General features: G+C 43.1%; 1 protein-coding gene across 1 annotated transcript in view; it reads right to left on the bottom strand.

Annotated features, from left to right (window-relative positions):
- Positions 1-14,131: 14,131 nt before the first annotated feature.
- ano3 (anoctamin 3) overlaps positions 14,132-22,054 on the bottom strand; it is a 564,514-nt gene continuing 556,591 nt past the window's right edge. The window contains exon 28 of the mRNA XM_078549540.1: positions 14,132-15,482. Coding sequence (XP_078405666.1) covers positions 15,300-15,482 — 183 coding nt within the window. The 3' untranslated portion in view covers positions 14,132-15,299. The remainder of the gene's footprint in view (positions 15,483-22,054) is intronic.

Below are 22,054 nucleotides of genomic sequence, written 5' to 3'. Positions count from 1 at the left end.
AATATTTAGTTCCCAGCTCTGATCTCCTTGTAACATGTCTCCCTAATGGCTATACGATCATACCCATTAACCTTTATTTGTGCCGTTAATTCATTGATTTTGTTCTGAATGCAACCTGCATTTAAATAAAGAGCCATTAATTTTTGCCTTTTTACAATTTTTCCCCCTTTGACCCTATTTGCTGTTTTTTTGTGTTTGTAAACTCTGTTCCTTCTGTCACACTCTGGGTTTTATTACCTGAATAGCTACCCTGCAATGCTGCCATATCCATTTGCTTTGTAATCCTATGTATCCCTTCACCAGAACCCTACCGCCCTCAATTTAGTTTGAAGCCCTCTCTACAGCCCTAGTTATTTGATTCACCAGGACACTGGTCCCAGCACGGTTCAAGTGAAGACCATCCTATGGGTACAGCTCCCTTCTACCCCAGTGCTGGTGTCAGTGCCCCATGAACTGAAATCCATTCCTCCCACACCAATCTTTGAGCCATGTATTTAACTCCTTGACTTTATGTACCCTATTCCTGTTTGCCCATGGCTCAGGTAGTAATCCTGAAATTATTACCTTGGAGGTTGTGTTTATTAATTTAGCTCCAAACTGTTCAAATTCTTTCAGCAGAACCTCCTTTCTAGTCTTATCAATGTCGTTGGTTACAGACTGTTAGTATTGTATTGGTTACAGACAATTAGTATTGGTTACAAACTGGTGAGCCCAGCTAAAATGCACCAATTATTTGTTTCTATTTCTCATGGTCTTAAAACAAAGTTTGATTACTAAACTGCTTTAAGAATTTTTAAAAAAATTCAAAGTAATACCTGTCAAACTCGCGAAACATTTTGGAAAATTTGTGAAAAAATCACATTTCCATTGCCTCCTTCAAGTTGACTAATTGATACGTTTGCTGTGGTATCAACTTAATCATGTCCAAGCTCTTTATACTAATGTCGGCTCCTTATGTTCCTTAAATGATATTGTGCCTTTTTAGTCGTTGGCATGACTAACAGAAGTAAACTGCCAAATACTGAGAACATATACTCACTAAGGGTGAGAGGGGTATGCAAGAGATCAGTGCTTTAGTCCATTCAAATTCAGCTTTAAACAATAGCTAAACATTGAATTTTGTCTCCATTTACACAGGAGCTGCAATAATATCACAAAATAGTTCCTGTGTGGCAACAGTTTTTATCGAGATAGATATAGGGGAAAAAATTCTTCTGGTGCTACATAGACATCCACTGGGGAAGGCAGCAGACAGGCTGCTGTGTGCATGACCTGTGCGGCGTTCCTCAATGATATCATTGAAAAATGATTCTCTGGCTGCACAGGCCGTGGGTCACTTCTCAACCTGCCCCTGGAGAATCGATGTCTGTCTGCATAGCTCCAGTAGAATTTCATCCCCCGTATCTTTCTAGATACACACTGTTGTTGTATCTGCTGTTGTTGCAGCTGCTAGAAATAAACAAATTTCTCACCTATAGTGCAATGTATTCAGTGTTAGAAAGGGGTTCAAATCAAGTTGTAAGACTATCCTTTCTGCAGGGCATAACCTTTAGTGAGACTGTGCCTCATTTCACAGCTCACAAATACAAATGTTACCCTTTTAAACACAAACCAGGCTGGTGGCTCAAAGTGCCAGCGCTGGCTCAATGGTAGCAGCTCACCACCGCCTTCTCAAGGGCAATTAGGGATGGGCAATAAATTCTGGCCTAGCCAATGACACTCACATCCTGTAAAGGGATATAGAAAAAAACCCATCATTGAGTCGCTAGCTCATGCATTCAAGCCCCACTCAAGAAACTTGAGCACATAATCTAAGTTGACACTTTCTGGGAGAGGACTGCACTGTTGGAGGTGCCATGCTCTCAGGCGAGATGTCTCACCGAGGCCTCGTCTGTTCATCAATGATCTCTAATACTATTCGGAAAAAAGCAGGAGAGATGTCCGGTGTCCTTGTCAAAATCAATCCCTTCACACTGCCAAAAAGTTTAAAAGGTCATTCGCTCATTACTGTTTGTGAAGTTTTGAGGTTTGCAAATTGGCTGCCATATTCGCCTTCAAAACAGCAGTGACTACACCTCAGAAGCATTGGTTGTAAATTAGTTTAGAACACCCTGAGATCATGAAAGACATTATACAAATGAAGTGATTTCTTCTTTAGTGAGAACTCAATGTTTTAACTTTCAGCCACGTATATCGTGAATTTTTTTAAACAAAATGTATTCTTACAAAGCACATAGGGAGGAAATGCATTTGCCGGATTTTGGGGATTTATGTAAATTCTTGCAGATGATTTCATTAACTTTTAATTCTTTATTTACTTTTGATTTCTTGGTCTTTGTAAAGTCTTGAAGGCCACCTCTTTTATTCTTGCGTAAGGGAGAATATTGCAGCAACTCTAGTTTAAATTGAGTGTGCAAAATATTTGCCTAACTTTGGAATATTCCAGAATTAACAATACTATAATTAGCTTTGTATATTAATGCACCCAAAGCAACTAGATGCTACTTAGTTTATGAAAATATGACGAAATAAAATCATTTAAAAATATTTTGAATGTTTGAGTGGTTTTATAAATACCTTCAACAACAACATATGTATAGAACCTTATGTAGTGAAATGCCCAAGGTGCTTCACAGGAGCATTATAAAACAAATGGACAACTAATGTCCTTTAGGGAAAGAAATCTTTCATTCTTATCTGGTCTGGCCTACATGTGACTCCAGACTCACAGCAATGTGGTTGGTTCTTAAGTGCCCTCTGAAATGGCCAAGCAAACCACTCAGTTGTAAAGACAAAGTCACAAAAAAGGAATGAAACCGGGTGGACCACCCAGCATCGACCTAGGCACTGGAACTGGGTCAAAATCCTGGAACTCCCTTCCTAACAGCAATGTGGATGTACCTACAGCAGTTGAAGAAGGCAACTCACCACCACCTTCTCAAGGGCAACTAGGGATGGGCAATAAATGCTGGCCCAGCCAGCAAAGCCCATATCCCATGAATGAATTTTTAAAAAATATGACACTGAGTCACTTTGGGAGATATTAAGTCAGATGACCAAAAGCTTGGTCAAAGAGATAGATTTTAAAGAGTGTCTTGAAAGGGGAGAGTGAGGCTGAGAGGCAGAGAGCTGGAGGGAGGGAATTCCAGAGCTTGGAGCCTAGGCAACTGAAAGCACCACCACCAATGGCGGAGCAATTAAAATTGGGAATGTACAAGAGACCAGAATTAGAGGGGTGTAGATATCTAGGAGGGTTTTGGGGCTGGAAGAGATTACAGAGATAGGGATGGACAAGGAAGGCCACAGAGGGATTTGAAACAAGAGTGCGAATTTTAAAACCAAGACATTGCTTGACCAGCAGCCAATGTAGGTCAGCAAGCACAGGGGCGATAGGGGAACAGGACAGAGTTAAGACATTGGTAGCAGAGTTTTGGGTGGCTTCAAGTTTATGGAAGGTGGAATGTGATAGGCTAGCCAGGGGTGCATTGGAATAGTTGAGTCAGGAGGCTCGGAATCATGTGATGAGTCACTCGCCTCCTGACTCCCCAAAGCCTGTTCACCATCTACAAGGCACAACTCAGGAGTGTGATGGAATACTCCCCACTTGCCTGGATGAGTGCAGCTCCCACAACACTCAGAAGTTTGACACGGTCCAGGTCAAAGCAGTCCACTTAATTGGCACCACATCCACAAACATTCACTCCCTCCACCACCGACGCACAGTAGCAGCAGTGTGTACCATCTACAAGATACGCTGCAGGAATTCACCAAGGCTCCATCAACAGCACCTTCCAAACCCATGGCCGCTACCACCTAGAAGGACAAGGACAGCAGATAGACGGGAACACAACCACCTAGAAGCTCCCCTCCAAGTCACTCACCATCCTGTCTTGGAAATATTTCACCGTTCCTTCACTGTCGCTGGATCAAAATCCTGGAACTCCCTTCCTCACAGCACTGTGGGTGTACCTACACCACATGAACGGCAGTGGTTCAAGAAGGCAACTCACCACCACCACCCTCTCAAGGGCAACCAGGGATGTGCAATAAATGCTGGCCCAGCCAGCGAAACCCACATCCCAAGAATGAATTTAATAAAAGGTAACAATGGCATGTGTGAGGGTTTCAGCAGCAGATAAGTTGGGGCAGGGGTGAAGTTGAGCAATGTTTTGAAGGTGGATATAGGGTGAACATATGAACAAGGAGCAGGAGTAGGCCATTCGGCCCTTTGAACCTGCTCCACCATTTAATAAGATCATGGCTGATCTGATAGTAACCTCAAATCTGCATCCTGCCTACCTCCAATAACCTATCACCCCCTTGCTTACCAAGAATCTATCCACCTCTGCCTTAAAAATATTCAATGACTCTGCTTCCATCACCTTTTCAGGAAGAGAGTTCCAAAGACTCATAATCCCTCTGAGAGAAAAAAATTCATCTCATCCACGTTTTAAATTGGCGACCCCTTATTTTTAAACAGTGACCCCTAGTTCTAGATTCTCCCACAAGAGGAAACAGCTTCTCCACATCCACCCTGTCAAGACCCCTCAGGATCTTATATGTTTCAATCAAGTCGCCTCTAACTTTTCTAAACTCCAGTGGATACAAGCCTAGTCTGTCTAACCTTTCCTCATAAGACAACCTTCCCCCATTCCTGGTATTAGTCTCGTAAATCTTCTCTGAACTGCTTCTAATGCATTTATATCCTTCCTTAAATAAGGTGACCAATACTGTGCACAGTACTCCAGATGTGGTCTCACTAGTGCTCTGTATAACTGAAGCATAACCTCCCTACTTTTGTATTCAATTCCCCTCACAATAAATGATAATATTCTATTAGCTTTCCTAATTACCTGCTGTACCTGCATACCTTTTACGATTCATGCACTAAGACACCCAGATTCCTCGGTGTCTCTGAGCTCTGCAATCTCTCACCATTTAGATAATATGCTTCTCTTTTATTCTTCCTGCCAAAATGGACAATTTCACATTTTTCTACATTATACTCCATTTGTCAGATCTCTGCACACTCACTTAACCTATCTATATCTTTTTGTAGCCTCTTTATGTCCTCTTCACAACTTACTTTCCTACCTATCTGTGTGTCATTAGCAAATATGGCAATAATCCCATCCATCCCTTCACCCAAGTCATTTATATGAATTGTAAATAACTGAGGTCCCAGCCCTGATCCCTGTGGCACACTCCTCTTCACATCTTGCCAACCTGAAAAAGACCCATTTATGCTTACTCTCTGCTTCCTGTTAGCTAGCCAATCTTCTATTCATGCCAAAATGTTAACACCTATACCGTGAGCTTTTAATTTACTCAATAACCTTTGATGTGGCACTCTATCAAATGCCTTCTGGAAATCTAAGTACAATACATCCACCAGTTCCTCTTTATCTACAGCACATGCTACTTCCTTTAAGAACTCCAGTAAGTTGGTTAAACATGATTTCCCTTTCACAAAACCATGTTGACCCTGCCTGATTATCTTCAAGTTATCCAAGTGCCCTGCTATAGCTTCTTTAATATTAGGTCCTAAAATTTCCCCTCTGACAGATGTTAAGCTAAGTGGCCTGTAGTTTCATGCTTTCTGTCTCCCTCCTTTCTAGAATAAAGGAGTTACATTTGCTATCTTCTAATCTAATGTGACCTTCCCCAAATCTAGGGAGTTTCAGAAAATTAAAACCAATGCATCAACTATCTCACTAGCCAATTGTTTTAAGACCCTAGGATGAAGTCCATCAGGACTCGAGAACTTGTCAGCCCACAGCTCCAACAGTTTACTCAGTACCATTTCTCTGGTGATTGTAATTTTCCCAAGTTCCTCTCTCACTTCCATTTCCCCATTTCCTGATTTATAGCTGCTTCGGGGATGTTACATGTATCCTCTATAGTGAAGGCTGACGCAAAATACCTGTTCAATTCATCTGCCATTTCCTTGTTTTCCATTATCAATTCTCCAGACTCACTTTCTATTGAACCAGCACTCGATTTGTTAACTCGTTTCTTTTTTAAAATATTTATAAAAACTCTTACTATCTGTCCTTCTATTTCTGGCAAGCTTTCTCTCATACTCTAATTTGTCCCTCCTTATTAATCTTTTAGTCATCCTTTGCTTTTCCTTACATTCTGTCCAATCTTCTGGCCTTCCACCTACCTTTGCACAATTATGTGCCTTTTCTTTAAATTTGATACTATCTTTAAGCTTTCTAACTAATCACAAATGGTGTGTCTGTCCCTTGGACTTTTTCTTACCCATTGGAATGTATCTATTCTGTGTATTCTAAAATATCCCCTTAAATGTTTGCCGCTGCATCTCTATTGGCCTATCCCTTAACCTAATTTGCCAATTCACTTTAGCTAGCTCTGCTTTCATGTCCTCATATTTAAGTTTAAAAACATAATCTTGGACCCATCCTCTCTCCCTCAAACTGAATGTAAAATTCAGTCATATTATGGTCGCTGCTACCTAGGGGCACATTCACTATGAGGTCACTAATTATAAGGGCGTCTTAGTGATGGCACGAATGTGAGGTTGGAAGCTCAATTGTGCAATGCTGTGGAACCTCTATTATAAATGCTCCAAATGAACCACCAGAATCTTAAAACCTCCAGTCTTCTTCAATTAGACAAAAAACATGCTTTCAGTTTGAGATTACATTTTTGTCAATTATTTTCACTTCTTTTCATTCCTTTTTGTGCATTGCTATACCATACATGTAAACCCCAAATTTGTGGGCTGTCAATTACTCCCTATTTCCGTTTCAGTTGTTATATATTGGGAGAAACTTGTGATGAGAGACAGACACTAAGATCACACGTTTAATTTGAGGGCTTGAAACTATGGGTGGCCGGTTGTCCTGCATGAGGAGATGGGTTTAGTGATATAGGTGGGAAAGCAGTGGGGTTGAAATTGAAGGAGGGCTCAGTGGACCCTCTGGTCTGTTACCTCTAAGCACATTCTGGGCTGCCCGGTGGTGTCACCAACTCACTCCTAAGTGGGCACTTAATTGATAATAGTTAGCCACCCACTGTTGCCAGTGCAGGCTGTTGATCAGAGATGGAAACATGCCAAGAGATGCTCCTACATGAGGTTTCCTAATTTTGCTCCCCGCCCCATCTCCAAACCCATCTCCGCCGACCAGTAAGATACAGCCCTTAGGCTTCTGGCTCCGGCTACCTCAAAAACAACCTGAAAATGTCATGTGTGACACTCCCTCCTCCCCAGGCCTGCAGAATAATGCAATAAAATTGCTCAACAGCTTCACCAGGGTTGGCAAAGTAACACATTGTGACTCTTTCTTTTCCTTTCCTTCCTGGGCACCAACACACTCATCATCCTCTCAAACCAATACTTACATGACTAAACTGTCACACTGCCCACTGGTTAGGGGCAGCCAGAACTTAATTATCTTGCGCTGCGGCCATGCATCACCCCTTGCAGGAATTAGATAAATGTACAATCCGATAAAACTCTGCTCTCCACTTTCATGGGCTCATTCCCCACATCTCTTACTAAAGCTCTCCCATGCCACATACATTCAACAACTGCTAGCCTTACCCTCATTTCGACTGCCTTTCTGAATAGGTTAACACACAATACTTGGGCAACCAGCCAGAGGGGGAATGTCCACCTTTAAATCCCTCAATTCCTTCAAGGGCAAGGCCATTTGGGTTGTGGGCAATCAGTTGGTTCTCATTTGGGAGATGGTAAAGTTGATGATATTTTGCCAGCGCCAGGTTAATAACTGAGCACCTATACCATCACCCTAACATTCCTCTAAAGTACCACCCAGTTAGAACATTCCTCTACTTTATCTAACTTTTAAAAAATTCATTCATGGGATGTAGGCTTCGCTGGCTGGGCTAGCATTTATTGCCCATCCCTAGTTGCCCTTGACCCTACTTATCCTCTAATTCTTTAAGCCTTTAAGCCTCTCACATTCTTAGCTTCCATCAGCCATTCCTACAAATTTACCACACTAATGGGTGGGGTGCGGGGTGCAGCTGGGTGGATGCACAGGAGGAGAAAGGCGATGAAGATTATGATGAAAAGGAGGAGCTGTGGATTGTCTATCTACTTAACCAATGAGATTTAAAAATTGAGATTGAGGAATAACAGGGACAGAGGTAAAGTGAATTAAGAGTCAAATCAGGTACGGGAAGAAAAATAGAGAGAGAAAGCAAGATTGGATTAAAAGAGAGAGAGAAAGCAACAGACAAGAAAGCAAGAAAAAAACATTTTAAATTAAAAAATTTTAAAAATCTCTAAGAGCAATTTACAACCTCCAGGAATGATACTCCATAGTTACAGTTGTTCCCTTTCTCAGCCTGAGAGTTCGAGCGGCATTCCAGGAACTTAAATCCCATCATCAAAAAGATCCTTACGCTGTTAAGTACCAGCCCTAACTTTCCAAGGCAAGTTTATTTGGAAATGAATGTGCAAGTTGTGAACAGGCCGGTGTTTTTTGCCAAGTTAGCGGTGAAGCGACGGAAATTGTCCAGCAGCTTCTGGTGACTTGCAGTTCCCGGGGTATCTCTTCTCACAACATGTTGCTGGACAATTTACACACTAATAGTGGCTTGCACTTTAAAAGTGGCCTTCTTTTGCCAGCAGATTCTGGCCCCATGTCAGGCTGCCAGAAGATGTGTGACTCGGAGACAGGGCTACATCCTGATTCTCCTGGAAACAGTCCCTGCTGGTACGGGGGAATCATTGAATTACACTTCAACTGTATTAATTACAGAATATATTTTCACTGATCCAAACGCTGATATGCATACAATTATTTATTAATGAAAATTCTGATATCCAAATCTGTATAATACAGTCATTACACTTTTTACATGTAAATCTTACAAAATTAAACAGAACATTTTGTAAATATTACAATACAGGCCCAAGCAAATGCACCAAGTATTTTGTGTCTTTTTTAAGCTTCAGTTTATACACATACACCAAAAAAAAAATACCGTTCGTTTCGCCCCAGGTGCGGCATTGTAAACCTGGTGACTGAATCGCCAATTGCAACTGTTCAAAAAGCCTCACAAAATAGTGCTCTCACATTTCCTGGATCAAAGACTGTTACAACTGAACAGAACTGTTTATTGTCTTTTGAACTCTCGTTTCATCAAGACACAAGTTTAACACCATAAACATTCAGTCAGGGAAAATACTTTTGTCTTGAAGTACAGCAGAAGAATATGATAAAATATGATAAAATACGTTAAATCTGATAGCGGTGCTCCTAATACTGCTACATTCTAAGTGATGCATTGGAATAAATATAACCCATTCAATTCATTATTTTTTCACTATTTTCACTATTTCTTAGATTGAAGAACAATTGGTTTTTGAACAACCCATTGTTCCGTGCTCTATTTGAAAATGAACTGGTTATTAATCATCCCTTGGAAAATTTGCAAACTTAAGTTGCATGCAACATCATGTTATTCAATAATACAAAATACAGAGCAATTTAACTACCAAAATATATCTTTGCATTCACCAGAATAATATTTTGCAATAACTTAGCAGGGGTTCCTGAGAACTGAGTGCACTTAATTTGCAAACTGCATTCTAAATTCAGAAGTTTGGATGATCTCCACTTAAGGACAATGTGAAGCTTTAATACAAAAATTAAATTATTTTAAGGTTAATCTGTAAAAGGAAGGTTAAATTGAACATAACCTTTTTTTTTTAAGTTTCTTGATTGAAACATTTTTCTGACCATGAAGCTAATCAACTGGAGATTAAACTCACTGACAGCAAATTCCCTTCCTCTCCGGACTCAGAGTTTCTTTAGAGTTGCTCCCACTCTGCCACTGTACCTTTGCTGCAAAGGTTCCACCACACTTCTAGGAAAGTGACGGCGTCGAAGGAGGCAAAGCCCTGAGGAGAATCTGGGACACCGCCTTAAGTGGGAAAGATAAATACTTTTCCAAAAAATCCAGGCTAAACAAAAGTGCCCCTCGAAATGTTAGAAAACAAGCTGGAAAGTGAAATAAAGAGCTATTAAAAAAATACATCTGCTAATCTTGCAGGGAGAAAGGGGATTTACTGGAACAAATAAAATAAAATCCTGAAACATGCTAAAAACGTAATCAAAAGAGGAAAGTGGAATCCAGAAAAAGCATAGTGTCAGCGATTAAATATAGTGTAAAACATTCTTTCAGTGTTATAGGAGTAAGAGGGTAGGCTGAGAAGAAATGAAAATTGTGATGATTCGCATGGTCTTTAACCTGAAGGAGGGCCCAAAATGATGAATATTCTGAGTCATTACTTCCTCCAATTATTTACAAAGGATAACCTGAGCAACATGCCCTCCACAAACAGGGATATCCTAAGCAAAATGAATGACTAAGGCATGAATGAGATGAAAACAGGTAAGTCTCAAGGATTAGATGCTGTTTGTTCCAGAGTGCTGGTGGACGCTAGGAATGAAATTCTTGATGCACAGATCACCATTATTTGGGAGTCAATGGACAAAGGGGAAGTAGCAGTCGATCATTGTCGTAGTTCTTTTGGTTGAAGCTGTGAAGAGAGCCGCTTATCTCAATGTTTATGCTTTTTATTGTGGTCTGTGTTGCCAGATTTGGTCTCTCCCATAGCTAACTGCAATCGGGGGTTAACAGTGGTCATGACGTGACTGTGCCTGACTCAACTTGGCTAGCAGTAGATTAGATACAGGCTAACATGGCGCCCATATTGAAATTGGGTGGTGACCAAACAGATATCAATCCATTGGTCTTGCTTTCATTCCATATGAAATAGTGGAATTAATCATCTGCAATAATAAACTGGCTAAAATCAGTCAACATGAAGTCAGAAGGGGAAGGTCCTGCTTGGCCAACCTCCTCATCGTCTTTGAGAAAATGAGAACCTAAGCGGACTGAGGAAATCCGATGAATTGGTGTACCTTGACTTCCAAAGACATTGAATAAAGTTCCAAAAGAAAAATTATTAAACTCAAAGTATCAGGAACTTGGGGTAAAACTTGAGAACGGATATGCAATAAAAAATTTGGCTTAAGGGTAGAAAACGCATGCTATTTAAATGAGTTATGTCAGGATGGGGGAGAAATAAAGCGTGCGTGTCCCAGAGTTCCATGGGCAGGATTTTCCTGTTGGCGAGCGGGGAGCGGGGCCTGCTCGCCGACACGTAAAATGACGCGCGGTGACATTGGGCGGAACTCCAGACGTCACCCCACCCCATTTAAATTTTCCGGTAGGCGGGGGCGCAGCAAAATCAGCTGCGCGCCCACTGACCTTGTCAATGGCCAATTGAGGCCATTGACTGAGTAATTAAACTAGTTAGTGGACCTGCCCGTCCAACCTTAAGGCTGGCGGGCAGGCCAGGAGCCCCAGTGGGAATTAGAAAAAGCATGAAACCTCATCCAGCGGCGGGATGAGGTTTCATGTAGGTTTTTAGAAATTTTAATATAATAAAGTTTTTGTAAAAATTATGGACATGTCCCAACTCATGTGACATTGTCACTTGAGGGCACATCTAAGGGAAATTTTATTTTTCTATTTTTAGCTTTTTTACATTTAGAGCCAATCTCCCTGAGGCTGCACTTAGCCTCAGGGAGATGAGTGCGTTCTTTAGTGCGCATGCGCGAAAGAGCGCACTTCGATTTTGGGACTCCCCCCCACCCGCACAGGGAGCGCATAGCGCTTCCGTGCAGACGTCCCACTGGGCGGGCCTTAATTTGCCCGCCCACATAAAATGGCGCCGCGACTTCAATCGGGGACGCCAATCAGAAGCGCCTGAGCGCGCCCGCCCTTCAACTTCGCCCCTGACGGGGGGGGAAAATCCTGCCCCGTGTGGAGATTGCCAAAGTTTCTAATTTGTGTAAACAATTAGGAATGACCATATTCTGAACATGAGGTCCTATACAGACCCAGTAGTTCAAACAACAGATCCTCAGGCTTAAAAATGCAGATTTATGAATCAAAGGTCCAGAGAAGGAACAAGCAATGATGCAATGGACAGGATCTATGCTGAAAAGCCATGTGTTTCAGGAAAATTTCATTGCTAAGTAAGAGGACACTCCACAAGAAATTATTATTATGGATAAAACACAGGAAAAAAGAGCAAAAATCAAGGCCTTGATAATGAAAATGTGTTGCCTGGAGGCTTAATATTAGTGGCTGTGCCTAAAACTCGTCTTACACAGCAGATGTCGTGTAGTGATCATCAGGATAATAATTAAGAATGTTTAAAGTTTTAAATGGAAGTGGGAGAGCTCTTAAATTGTGGTTTTATTGCAGTGAATCAAATCTCTGTAAACCGTAGGAAATATTGAAAAGCTTGAAATAGGTACATGCTGAGTACTTTACTTGCAAGCATGCAGGAACAAACCTCCCCGAATGCAAACTAGGTAGCACAAGTAGAAAATAGTGTGAAAGAGAAAAGCTGTACCATATAGAAATTGCCCAACCCATCATAAAAGCTGTGCCGTCATACGCATGCTAATACAGTAATGGTAAAAACGCACCATTAATACAAACATATGGAGTAGCTGATACAGAATGGTTTTACAAAAGCCCAAGCTTTTCAGCTTTTAAAATTTAACCAGTTTTCTTGGATGCTCAGGAATGGACAGGTGAATGGAGTGGATTATTTCTGTTCATGTGCATAAACGTTCCAAGCTTATCTTATCAACTTGCTCTATAGCAACCATCCAGTTAAGTGTTCAAATTTCTGTAGGGGATAAGGCAATGCATCTTAGATGTGTAAATTATTCATCAACTGAGGAACTGTGCGATAAGCTACAAGATGGTCCTTCTGGTTGTTGACCGTTGCTTACACTGAAGTAAAACACACATGAGTGGGAGAAACGAACTCATAGGAAAAGTTGGATCTTGTATCAACTCCATAAACCAGTCCCATTGGCCAACTTCAACTAAAATAATTATAAACACAGGAACAGAAGAGTTTTGAACTCTTCATAGAAAAACATTGTGCTCCTACTACCATAAATCTGAGATTTAAAGTGACAGCTTCTGTTTTTTTTACACACATACAGGGAATTAAATCAATTGTTCTAAACAACGTATCATAGATAAGAAAGTCATAAAATGCTAGTAACAATGCATAGCTCATGATTTAAGTAATGCCATTTGTTTGCCTTCTCTTTATTTTGTGAAACTTCATTTACATAATAGGATGTTTGCTTCAAGATATTTCTGTGCAATCTTATATTCAAGCAACATATTTTTTGAGAGTTCTGATTATGATATGAAGATGTTCAATCCTATCAAGATTTGCCAGTGATATACAACTCTCTGAACTGCATAGTAAATAATTTAGTTGCATTGATCACTTCCCTTATCAGGGGAAAATAAACTGCCAATAGGCGGTTAGGGAGACATGCTTATAAAGAAGCCAGCCAAATGATTTACTTTAAATGCTTGCATGGTATCACTGCGACAGTGTACAGGCATTAAAGTTAGTATAAAGTCGCTAGAAATGGTTGGTAGATTTAATTTTGATGTGGTAGTCTTATAACAGACCTTTTTACCCGTGACCCCTATATCACTGGAATCGATATGTACAGTCCCTGTACCTGCACTGGTACTAACCTGGTTTCTACTGTTGTAGATCACAAGCCCTTTATAGCTGAGATAAAACAAAATTGAGAAACAGCTGTGGTGTGAATGTTAAAATAAGGATGTAGGATTGTGCTTGCATATTACATTCTGCATTAGTTGAAAAAAAAACTATTAGGCGTAACATGCAGGAGGCTCCTTTACAGTATGCCTAACAAACTAGGGAATAAAGATAAGACTTTAAAACAAAACAAAGGGGAAAAACCGAGATGCCAAAAACAGGCAGACATTTTAAAGTTTAAGTCTTGTCATCATGCAACACCAAACGTGAATTATCCCTGGGTGGAACATCTGCTCCAACAATATATACCTGCTCTGAGAAACTAAGAGAAAAATATACTGATGCATGGGGAGATCCCTTATAACAGAATATCTCACTGTTATTATCATGCGGCATGTCTCATCAAAAACTATATCTAGATTATGGACTCTATAAGGAACTCTATGCATAATTTCTATATCTTTATAGTAACAGAGGTATAATTTTGGTATGTTTTAGTTATGTTTTGGAGTTTTATCAAGGACCTTCACTCAGCACACATTTTATTTCCATTCATTGTGCATTGTTTATTAATATATGGACGGCTGCCTAAATTTAATGCTTCACATTCTAGTATGCAGTACACAACTAGCATATGAATGACTGTAAGCACACTGATAGGACTCGATAGAGCATGTATCTGTCCATTGTGCAATAACAAGATATGGGAAGTAGGGTATCAAAGAGAAAAATCTCCTCTTTGTTGGCCTGTGCAGCCTTCTCACTTCTTACAACGCAAATGTAGCTCCAAAAGCTAGTTTGATTGAAAGATGAATGCATATACATGTAATAAATTTCATAAAATGCAGAGATGCCTTAACAAGTATGTATGGTGATTTGGTCATTTCTGTAATACTATTAGACACTGTGCCAGCCAATACACAGAGGTTGCTATCACATTTACTAATTTTCCCCCTCCTAAAAACATGGGAACAGGAAACCAAAAGGGTGAGTGAGTATCTTCAAATCATAGAAAAAATACCTTGTAAATAATCTGTTTGCCACAGTAACGGTTTCCCTTTTGGCTATTACCAAATGAATATTCAGCAAAAATGCTGGTCAAGGTTTGGGATCTGTGTTCAGTTGTACGTTGGTCGCATTTTAAGAGTGAGTGCTGCTTGCTCACAGGTGACTGCAGTGGTTCAGTACTAGCCCAGCAAACCAGGCTGCAGCTCTACCTGCTGACATTCCTTTTAAAAACAAGCTTTTCGTAGTAGTCACAGAGAAAAAAGTAAACTGATGGAGGAAAAAAAAATCAGTGGAAATTCTAAATGAGCGGGGGCTGTTTTACAAATAAACTTCTCATTCTTTGGTAAATATGGATCATATGATTGTGATGTGAACTCATATTGATCGGTATAGTATGATTAAAAATTAAACATCAACTCCTCATGTGGTCCTCACTTGGCTTCCATGATCCTTTGCCTGCCTGCCTGAAATCCAAAGGCCAGACAGAATATACAACTCTTTTCTTTCTCTTTTGAAAACATGCATTTGATGACTTAATAATTATAAAAGTTATATATCTATATAAAAAGAAAACTTGCAAAGAGCTTGTGCAGCATAGCTGGCATCTCCATCTTCTGTAGCAGCGCAGTCCAGCTGGAGTGTCTGTTAACTGGTCTCATTGGTCACACTAAGGCCATTCATGGTGATATCTTTTCCCATTCTTCTTCCGCTCCCTTTGCAGATGTTCTAGCTCTGCCTCGTACATCATCTCTTGAACCAGGTACTTCTCTCGCCGCATCTGGTCACACAGGTCTTTGGGCATGTCCGGAATCAGGTAGGCTATGAAAGACTTAATACCGAACACTAAGTGCTGAAAATAAGACAGGTATTTTTAAAAACTTCAACACACACGTTCATAACCCATTTCTTATTCCTTTACGCTATTTTAAACATTTGATACTACTTCAACTTTGTTCTTTTTTTCTGCTCTTCTTTTCCCTGCTCAACTTTAGCTGCATCACGAGATACTTTTTAAAAAAATCTAGAACTTATGATGCTCCACCCTAATGCGAAGCATGTTTGGGTGGATCAGTGGGTGACCCTCTTTTTGACAGGCTGCCCTCCTTGTCAAAGGTGATCTTTGAAAGCAGTACTTCAAGGAAAATTCAAGTTGACATTGCAGTTGAGCACGGCATTCAAATTTGATCTAGGAAATTAAGTGCCATTCATTATATTATTCTTTTGAACATCATTTGGCTAATAAGGAATATTGCGCATAACACAAATCTACAGGAATCATCCACTCCGTTCACAGAATCAAAGTCATGACCTGCAAACGTGAGTCTTAAGTGGGAAGGTTGAAAGAAATTACATGGTATGATTTTTCCCCCAAATGTAATCCATTCAACAATGTATTTTCTCCCCCTCTTCTGCTGAGAATGTACATCACCTGTATCTGGAAGGATAGCCGGCTGGTAGTCAGCAGGAAACAAACGGAGAGTTTCTGGTAGAGACCTTTTTTTTTGGGGGGGGGCGGTGGGGGCGAATTTTATGGAGTCCACAAGAGTGGGAAACATGGTTATTTAGGACGGGATGTGAAATTTCGATTTCCTAACAGCGGCTTGACACAGAGAGATAAAGTCAGCAGCCTGCTTCCACCCCTTCGCCAGCCTGTGGCGAGTTCGCACTTGCAATGCGTTTGCATTCCAGGAATACTTATTAAAGTAAAACTTTTAAAAATAAAGTCCTATCCTCAGGATAAAGTTAGTGGTGCATGAGAATCTTGGGGCACCCATTGAACCATAGAAAAGTTGCGGCAAAGAAAGAGGCCATTCAGCCCATTGTGTCTGCACTGGCCGCAAAAAGAGAAAAAAAAGGAGCAAGCCGCTCATTTTTAATCCCACTTTCCAACACCTGGTCCGTAGCCTTGCAGGTTACAGAACTTCAGATGCAGATCCAGGTACCTGTTAAATGAGTTGAGCATTTCCGCCTCAACCACCAACTTAGGCAGTGAATTCCAGACACCCACCACCCTCTGGGTGAAAATGTTTTTCCTCATGTCCCCTCTAACCCTTCTACCAATCACCTTAAATCTGTGCTCCCTGGCAATTGAGCCCTCAGCTAGGGGAAACAGGTCCTTCCTGTCTACCCTATCTAGTGCCCTCATAATTTTGTACACCTCAATTAGGTCACCTCTCAGCCTTCTCAGTTCTAAGGAAAACAACCCTAGTCAATCCAATCTTTCTTCATAGTTGCAATTTTCAAGCCCTGGCAACATTCTTGTAAATCTCCTCTGTCCTCTCTCCAGAGTATTTATGCCCTTCCTGTAATGTGGTGACCAAAACTGTACATAAAATCCCAGCTGTGATCTAGCCAGCCTTTTATACAGTTCCAGCATTGCATCCCTGCTTTTATATTCAATACCTTGCCCAATAATGGAAAGTATTTGATATGCTTTCACCTGCCACCTTCAGGGATCTGTGGACATGCAGTCCAAGGTCTTTCACTTCCTCTACCCCTCTCAAGATCCTGCTGCTTACTGAGTGTTCCCTTGCTTTGTTTGCCCTCCGCAAATGCATTACCTCACACTTTTCTATATTGAATTCGACTTGCCATTTTTCTGCCCACTCACCCAAACCATTGATATCACTTAGGAGACAACAGCTATCCTCTTCACTATCAACTATGCGGCCAATTTTTGTGTCATCTGCAAATTTCCCAATCATGCCTCCCACATTTAAGTCCAAATTATTAACATATAAGACAAACAGCAAGGGCCCCAATACTGAGCCCTGTGGAACGCCACTGGAAACAGCTTTCCACTCACAAAAAAACATCCATCGACATTACCCTTTGTTTCCTGTCACTGTTCCAATTTTGGATCCAATTTACCACATTTCCCTGTATCCCATGGGATCTCATTTTCCTGACTAGTCTGCCATGTGGGACCTTGTCAAATGCCTTACCAAAATTAATATAGACAACATCCACTACATTACCCTTATCAATCCTCCTTGATACTTCCTCAAATAACTCTGTTCACCCTGTTCACAATGACTGTTTAAATATGCCGAGCAGTTGTGTGTAAAGTCAACAATTTTCCTTGTTTAACTCTACGGGGGGGAATCATTCCAGATTTGCACTAAGTGCGGAAGCGGGTGGGTAAAACAATGTTTAATCTGCCGGCTGCAATGGCAGCTCTTCATGCCACATCATCTCAAACCTACTGCATTAATTATGCATTCCTGGGAAACACGCCGTTTCCATGGTGAACGGGCTCTCAATCACCCGCCACACCATTACCTCGCCGCTTCATCACGCCGGGCGCCATATTTAAAATCTAGCCACGCGCACACCTCTCAGTGCTTCCAGACCCTGACTGCTGCAAAGAAGACATGGCCCCGAAAGGCAAGGAGACTGCAGTCCCCGGATTCAATGTTGCGTCCCTCGAGTGCCTTTTGGACGCAGTGGAGGCTCGCCCTGATGTCCTCTACCCCTGCACTCTGTCTGCAGGATGGGCAGCAACCTCACTAAACCAGCTTGGCAGGCAGTGGCAGAGGTGGTCAGCACCAATGCCCTGCACAAGGGGACAGCCAGCCAGTGCCACTACAGGATGAATGGCCCCATCCGTTCTGCCAAGGTAATTAACAATAATTCACTCTTCTCATCACTCTCAACTCACACACTCACAAACTCATCACATATCCACAGGGATCTCACACCTCAAGGGGCAACACCACTAACTCTCACGCACACCCGCACATCTCCATCAGACTCATATCCTCTCAACCTCGAGTCCTCATCCGTCCATGGCTCACCATACAAACTTTTCATGCAGTGCCATGTGTCTTGGTCGCACTCTCTCCATCTATTTCCATGCAGGAGAAGCTCGTTCACAGCAGCAGGGAGAGGTCCCAGACCGGGGGTGGGTGGCCCACATTAGGCCCCTCGCTCACTTTAAGCAGCGTGCCATCACACTGACTGGTGAGGACATGGACCGTTCCTGCGGTGATGGTGAGGTCGGCGGTGAACACTCTCATAAGGATCCTGCACCACATCATTCCTCTCTCAATGCAACTGTGAGTAATCTCTCTCCTACTTTTGACTCTGCTGCCATGCACTACTTATTTCTGCTTTGGTTCACAGGGAGCTCTGCCAAGTGACCAACACCCTCAGCCAGCCGGTCCCTCAGCTCCATCCAGGTCCTCACCTCCAGCCAAGAGGACACCTCCTCCATTGAGGAGCTGGAAATAAGCAGCCCGGAAGACCCGTCACAGCGCTTACCCACACCCTCCACCAGCGCAGAGAGACACATCTCGGTGGGACCTAGATCCAGGGCAGGCTCAGGTTCACAATCTGGTGGTCACCGCAAGGACACGTGTCCGCAGCAGAAGGAGGCAGGTTCGTGCGAGCTCCCCGGCACTCAGAAGACTGCTGGGGATCAGGCATCTGTGAGGTCCGATTCAGATGACAAGCCTCTAGATTTGGTCTTTCAACTCATCCTGGAGAGTCAGCAGAAGGTGTGGGAACATCATGCAGAGCTGTTGGAAGCCTTCAGCAATGTGGCACGCGAGTCGGAGGAGTGCGTCCGCCTGACCTTTGATGAAGTGGAGCCCACATATGTGTGTATGGAGGTCTCAATGGGGAGGATAGCAGACCAATGGAGACCCTGGTCTAGCAGAACGTGGAGGTTTGTACAGACCTGCACTCCATCGCGGGAACCATGGGTGAGCTCCTGCAGCGGCAACACAAGTGGGAAACAGGGGCACCTCAACGTCCATCCAGGTGCTCCTCCCCCTCAAGGAGTCAGGCCGGGGCTGCCGGGCAGCTGAGGGGATGAGGAGAGGCAGCTAGACACTCCTGGGTCATTCACTCAGGAATCTCAGAGGCTGTCCTCTCCCTCCGAGTCCCCTTTGCCTATGAGCCCTTCAACCTCGCCCTCTGTCACTGCAGAGGGAGAAGCTGGCCAATGAGTGATTCTGGAGGGACAAGTGTGTGTCTGGCAGGGCCTTTCAGAGCCTCGTGCAAGCACTCTCCCACACACGTGAATCCTTCATGTATCATACTGTCCTGAGCATTTTTAATGCTGTCTGCTAGGGTCTGTCTGCACATTAACCTGGACACCACCCCCTCTGCTCTCCTTCCCCCCCACCTCGGAATCTCTTCCCTTCTCAGCACTCCTTCATCCCCGGAACTCTTCTTCGCTCCAGGACCCTTCCCCCCAGGAACCCCCTCTGCCCTCTGGACCTCTTCGCCCCTGGAACCCCTTCCACCCCAGAACGTCATCCACCCTCCTTACCCCTCCCGCCACCACCCTCCGGACTCACCCCTCGCTTAGTCCCTCCCCCTTCTTGACTCCCTCTGGCACCCTTTTACTTCCTCACCACTCTTAGTCCTTCCACTCCCGACTCCTTCCTCCAGCCTCACTTCTTCCTCCAGCCTTACTCCTTCCCCCTTCCTGACTCCCTCAGACCCTCAGGTGCCCTCACCTCTTCCACTAGCTTTGCTCCTTCGCCTCTTCGCTTCTTCGCAATCCATCCTCCTCCCGGGCTCCCTCCCCTCTGCTCACTCCATCCTCCCCCTGCACTCCTTCCCCACCCCCAAACTCCATCCCGTACACTGTCCACCCCCCCTTACAACTACCTCCCCAGTTGCCACCTTCTACCCTGTTTGTCCTCCTCCCCTTGTACTCCCTCCCCCTTCCCAACCTCACTTCCCTGACACCTTCATTCCCCACCCCCCACCAATCTCGCCCCCAAACCCCGATATCTCTTCTTCTCCCAGTTGATCCTAGACCTTCGTCTCCCACCCCCTTGACCATCACCCGTTGTGAGCATCAACGGTGACTTTGCAGCTACCCGTGAGCCGCTTTGCAGCAGGGCCATGCCCATGAGTATCCATCTAGCATGGCATGGACGTTCCTCCAGGATTCCTTTACTGTCGGGCTCCAGCATCTTCTGCTCGTCGGATGTCCACGATGTGAGCAAGACCCTGGCGGGTAAGCCCCAACTTCTGCAGGTCACCGTTGTTAAGACGTGTTCTGCACTGGCGTGTTTTCCTGCCGTCGAGGGCGACAATCCAGCAGGGGTGGGGGGGGTTGGAGGGGAATGAGTCCAGTGGGCTGGCCTTATAATGATATGCTGATGTATTAGGCTCCCGATTTCCACTGGCAGGGTCCACAGCCCCCCATCCATGGGCTGAGCGGACGATCACAAACTGGTCTCACGACATCGTGAAACTGATTTTTGGCCTTCTCGCCATATTGTCCGCCTGACGCCAGCGGGCACGGAAATCCTGGCCTTTGGGAGCGGGAGAATGGTAGTTTGCAAGGAGGCTCGCGAACGGCAAGGGTGAGTCAGTGGTGAGCGGGGATGTGAGTGGAATCAGGGGCATGGAGGAGTGGAGGAAGGGTCCAGCAGAGGACAGGGATGGCGGGATCAGGGGCATGGAGGAGTGGAGGAAGGGTCCAGCAGAGGGCAGGGATGGCGGGGTCAGGGGCATGGAGGAGTGGAGGAAGGGTCCAGCAGAGGACAGGGATGGTGGGGTCAGGGGCAATGGAGGATGACACAAAATCTGGGCATAGTGTGAGCTGTGAATCGGACAGTGATAGACTTCATGAGGACATGGACACCCTTTTGTCCCTAGCAGTAGCATAATGTAATTATTAGATATCATGGGCAAGTCCATGGAGTTACTCTCTCCTCCACCTCACGAAAAGACTCATTACTATTTCAATTACTTTGCTTATGGGCTGCATTTTGTTTGAAAGTTTCAGATGTCTTCAGAGGGGATGGCTGTTGAGTTCACAATAAAAGAGTTAATAGCTGCATATTGTATTGAGTGAGCACAAATTGGAATCTGCGTGTCTGCAACATCTGAATCAAATTACAATGTTTTTTTAAAGAAACCAGTGAGCATATTCCTGCAATCATTGGGGACATTTAGTACACTGAGGCAATCGGCCAAGATAAATATTAACCAGAAACCATTTATCAGGCAGAAGTAATGTTCACTAAGTTAATATCATTATTCATTTCTAAAGCATTAATTAAAATATATTCAACAAATTAAAATATGCTATATTAACTTTGTCTCATCAAATCATTAATAAAGTGTGGTGTGTGGTACGCAGTGTTTGGAGCAGTGAAAGAGACCATTAGGCTGTGTCAAATGACACTTTCTTTGATAAGTTATAAACAACTGGCTGATGATCTGGCAGAGTACTGAGATGGAAGAAATAGAGAGTGAGCAAAATTCATGTTTTACCTTTATTGTCACCAATTTCATTTCAGTCTTGCCTTACTATCTCTGAACATTTAATCATCCTTAATGTAAATACACCTACCAAGGGGATTTCTGTGAAATCCTCTTCTACTACTGAAAGCTATTAAGAAGTATTAACAGATCACCTATTATCTACTTTTGCAAGCAACAATCACCACA

The sequence above is a fragment of the Cetorhinus maximus genome, chromosome 9, assembly GCF_964194155.1.
Source record: "Cetorhinus maximus chromosome 9, sCetMax3.hap1.1, whole genome shotgun sequence".
Lineage (NCBI taxonomy): Eukaryota > Metazoa > Chordata > Chondrichthyes > Lamniformes > Cetorhinidae > Cetorhinus > Cetorhinus maximus.
The sequence above is the reverse complement of the archived record's forward strand: the minus strand, read 5'-3'. Positions and strand labels throughout refer to the sequence as shown.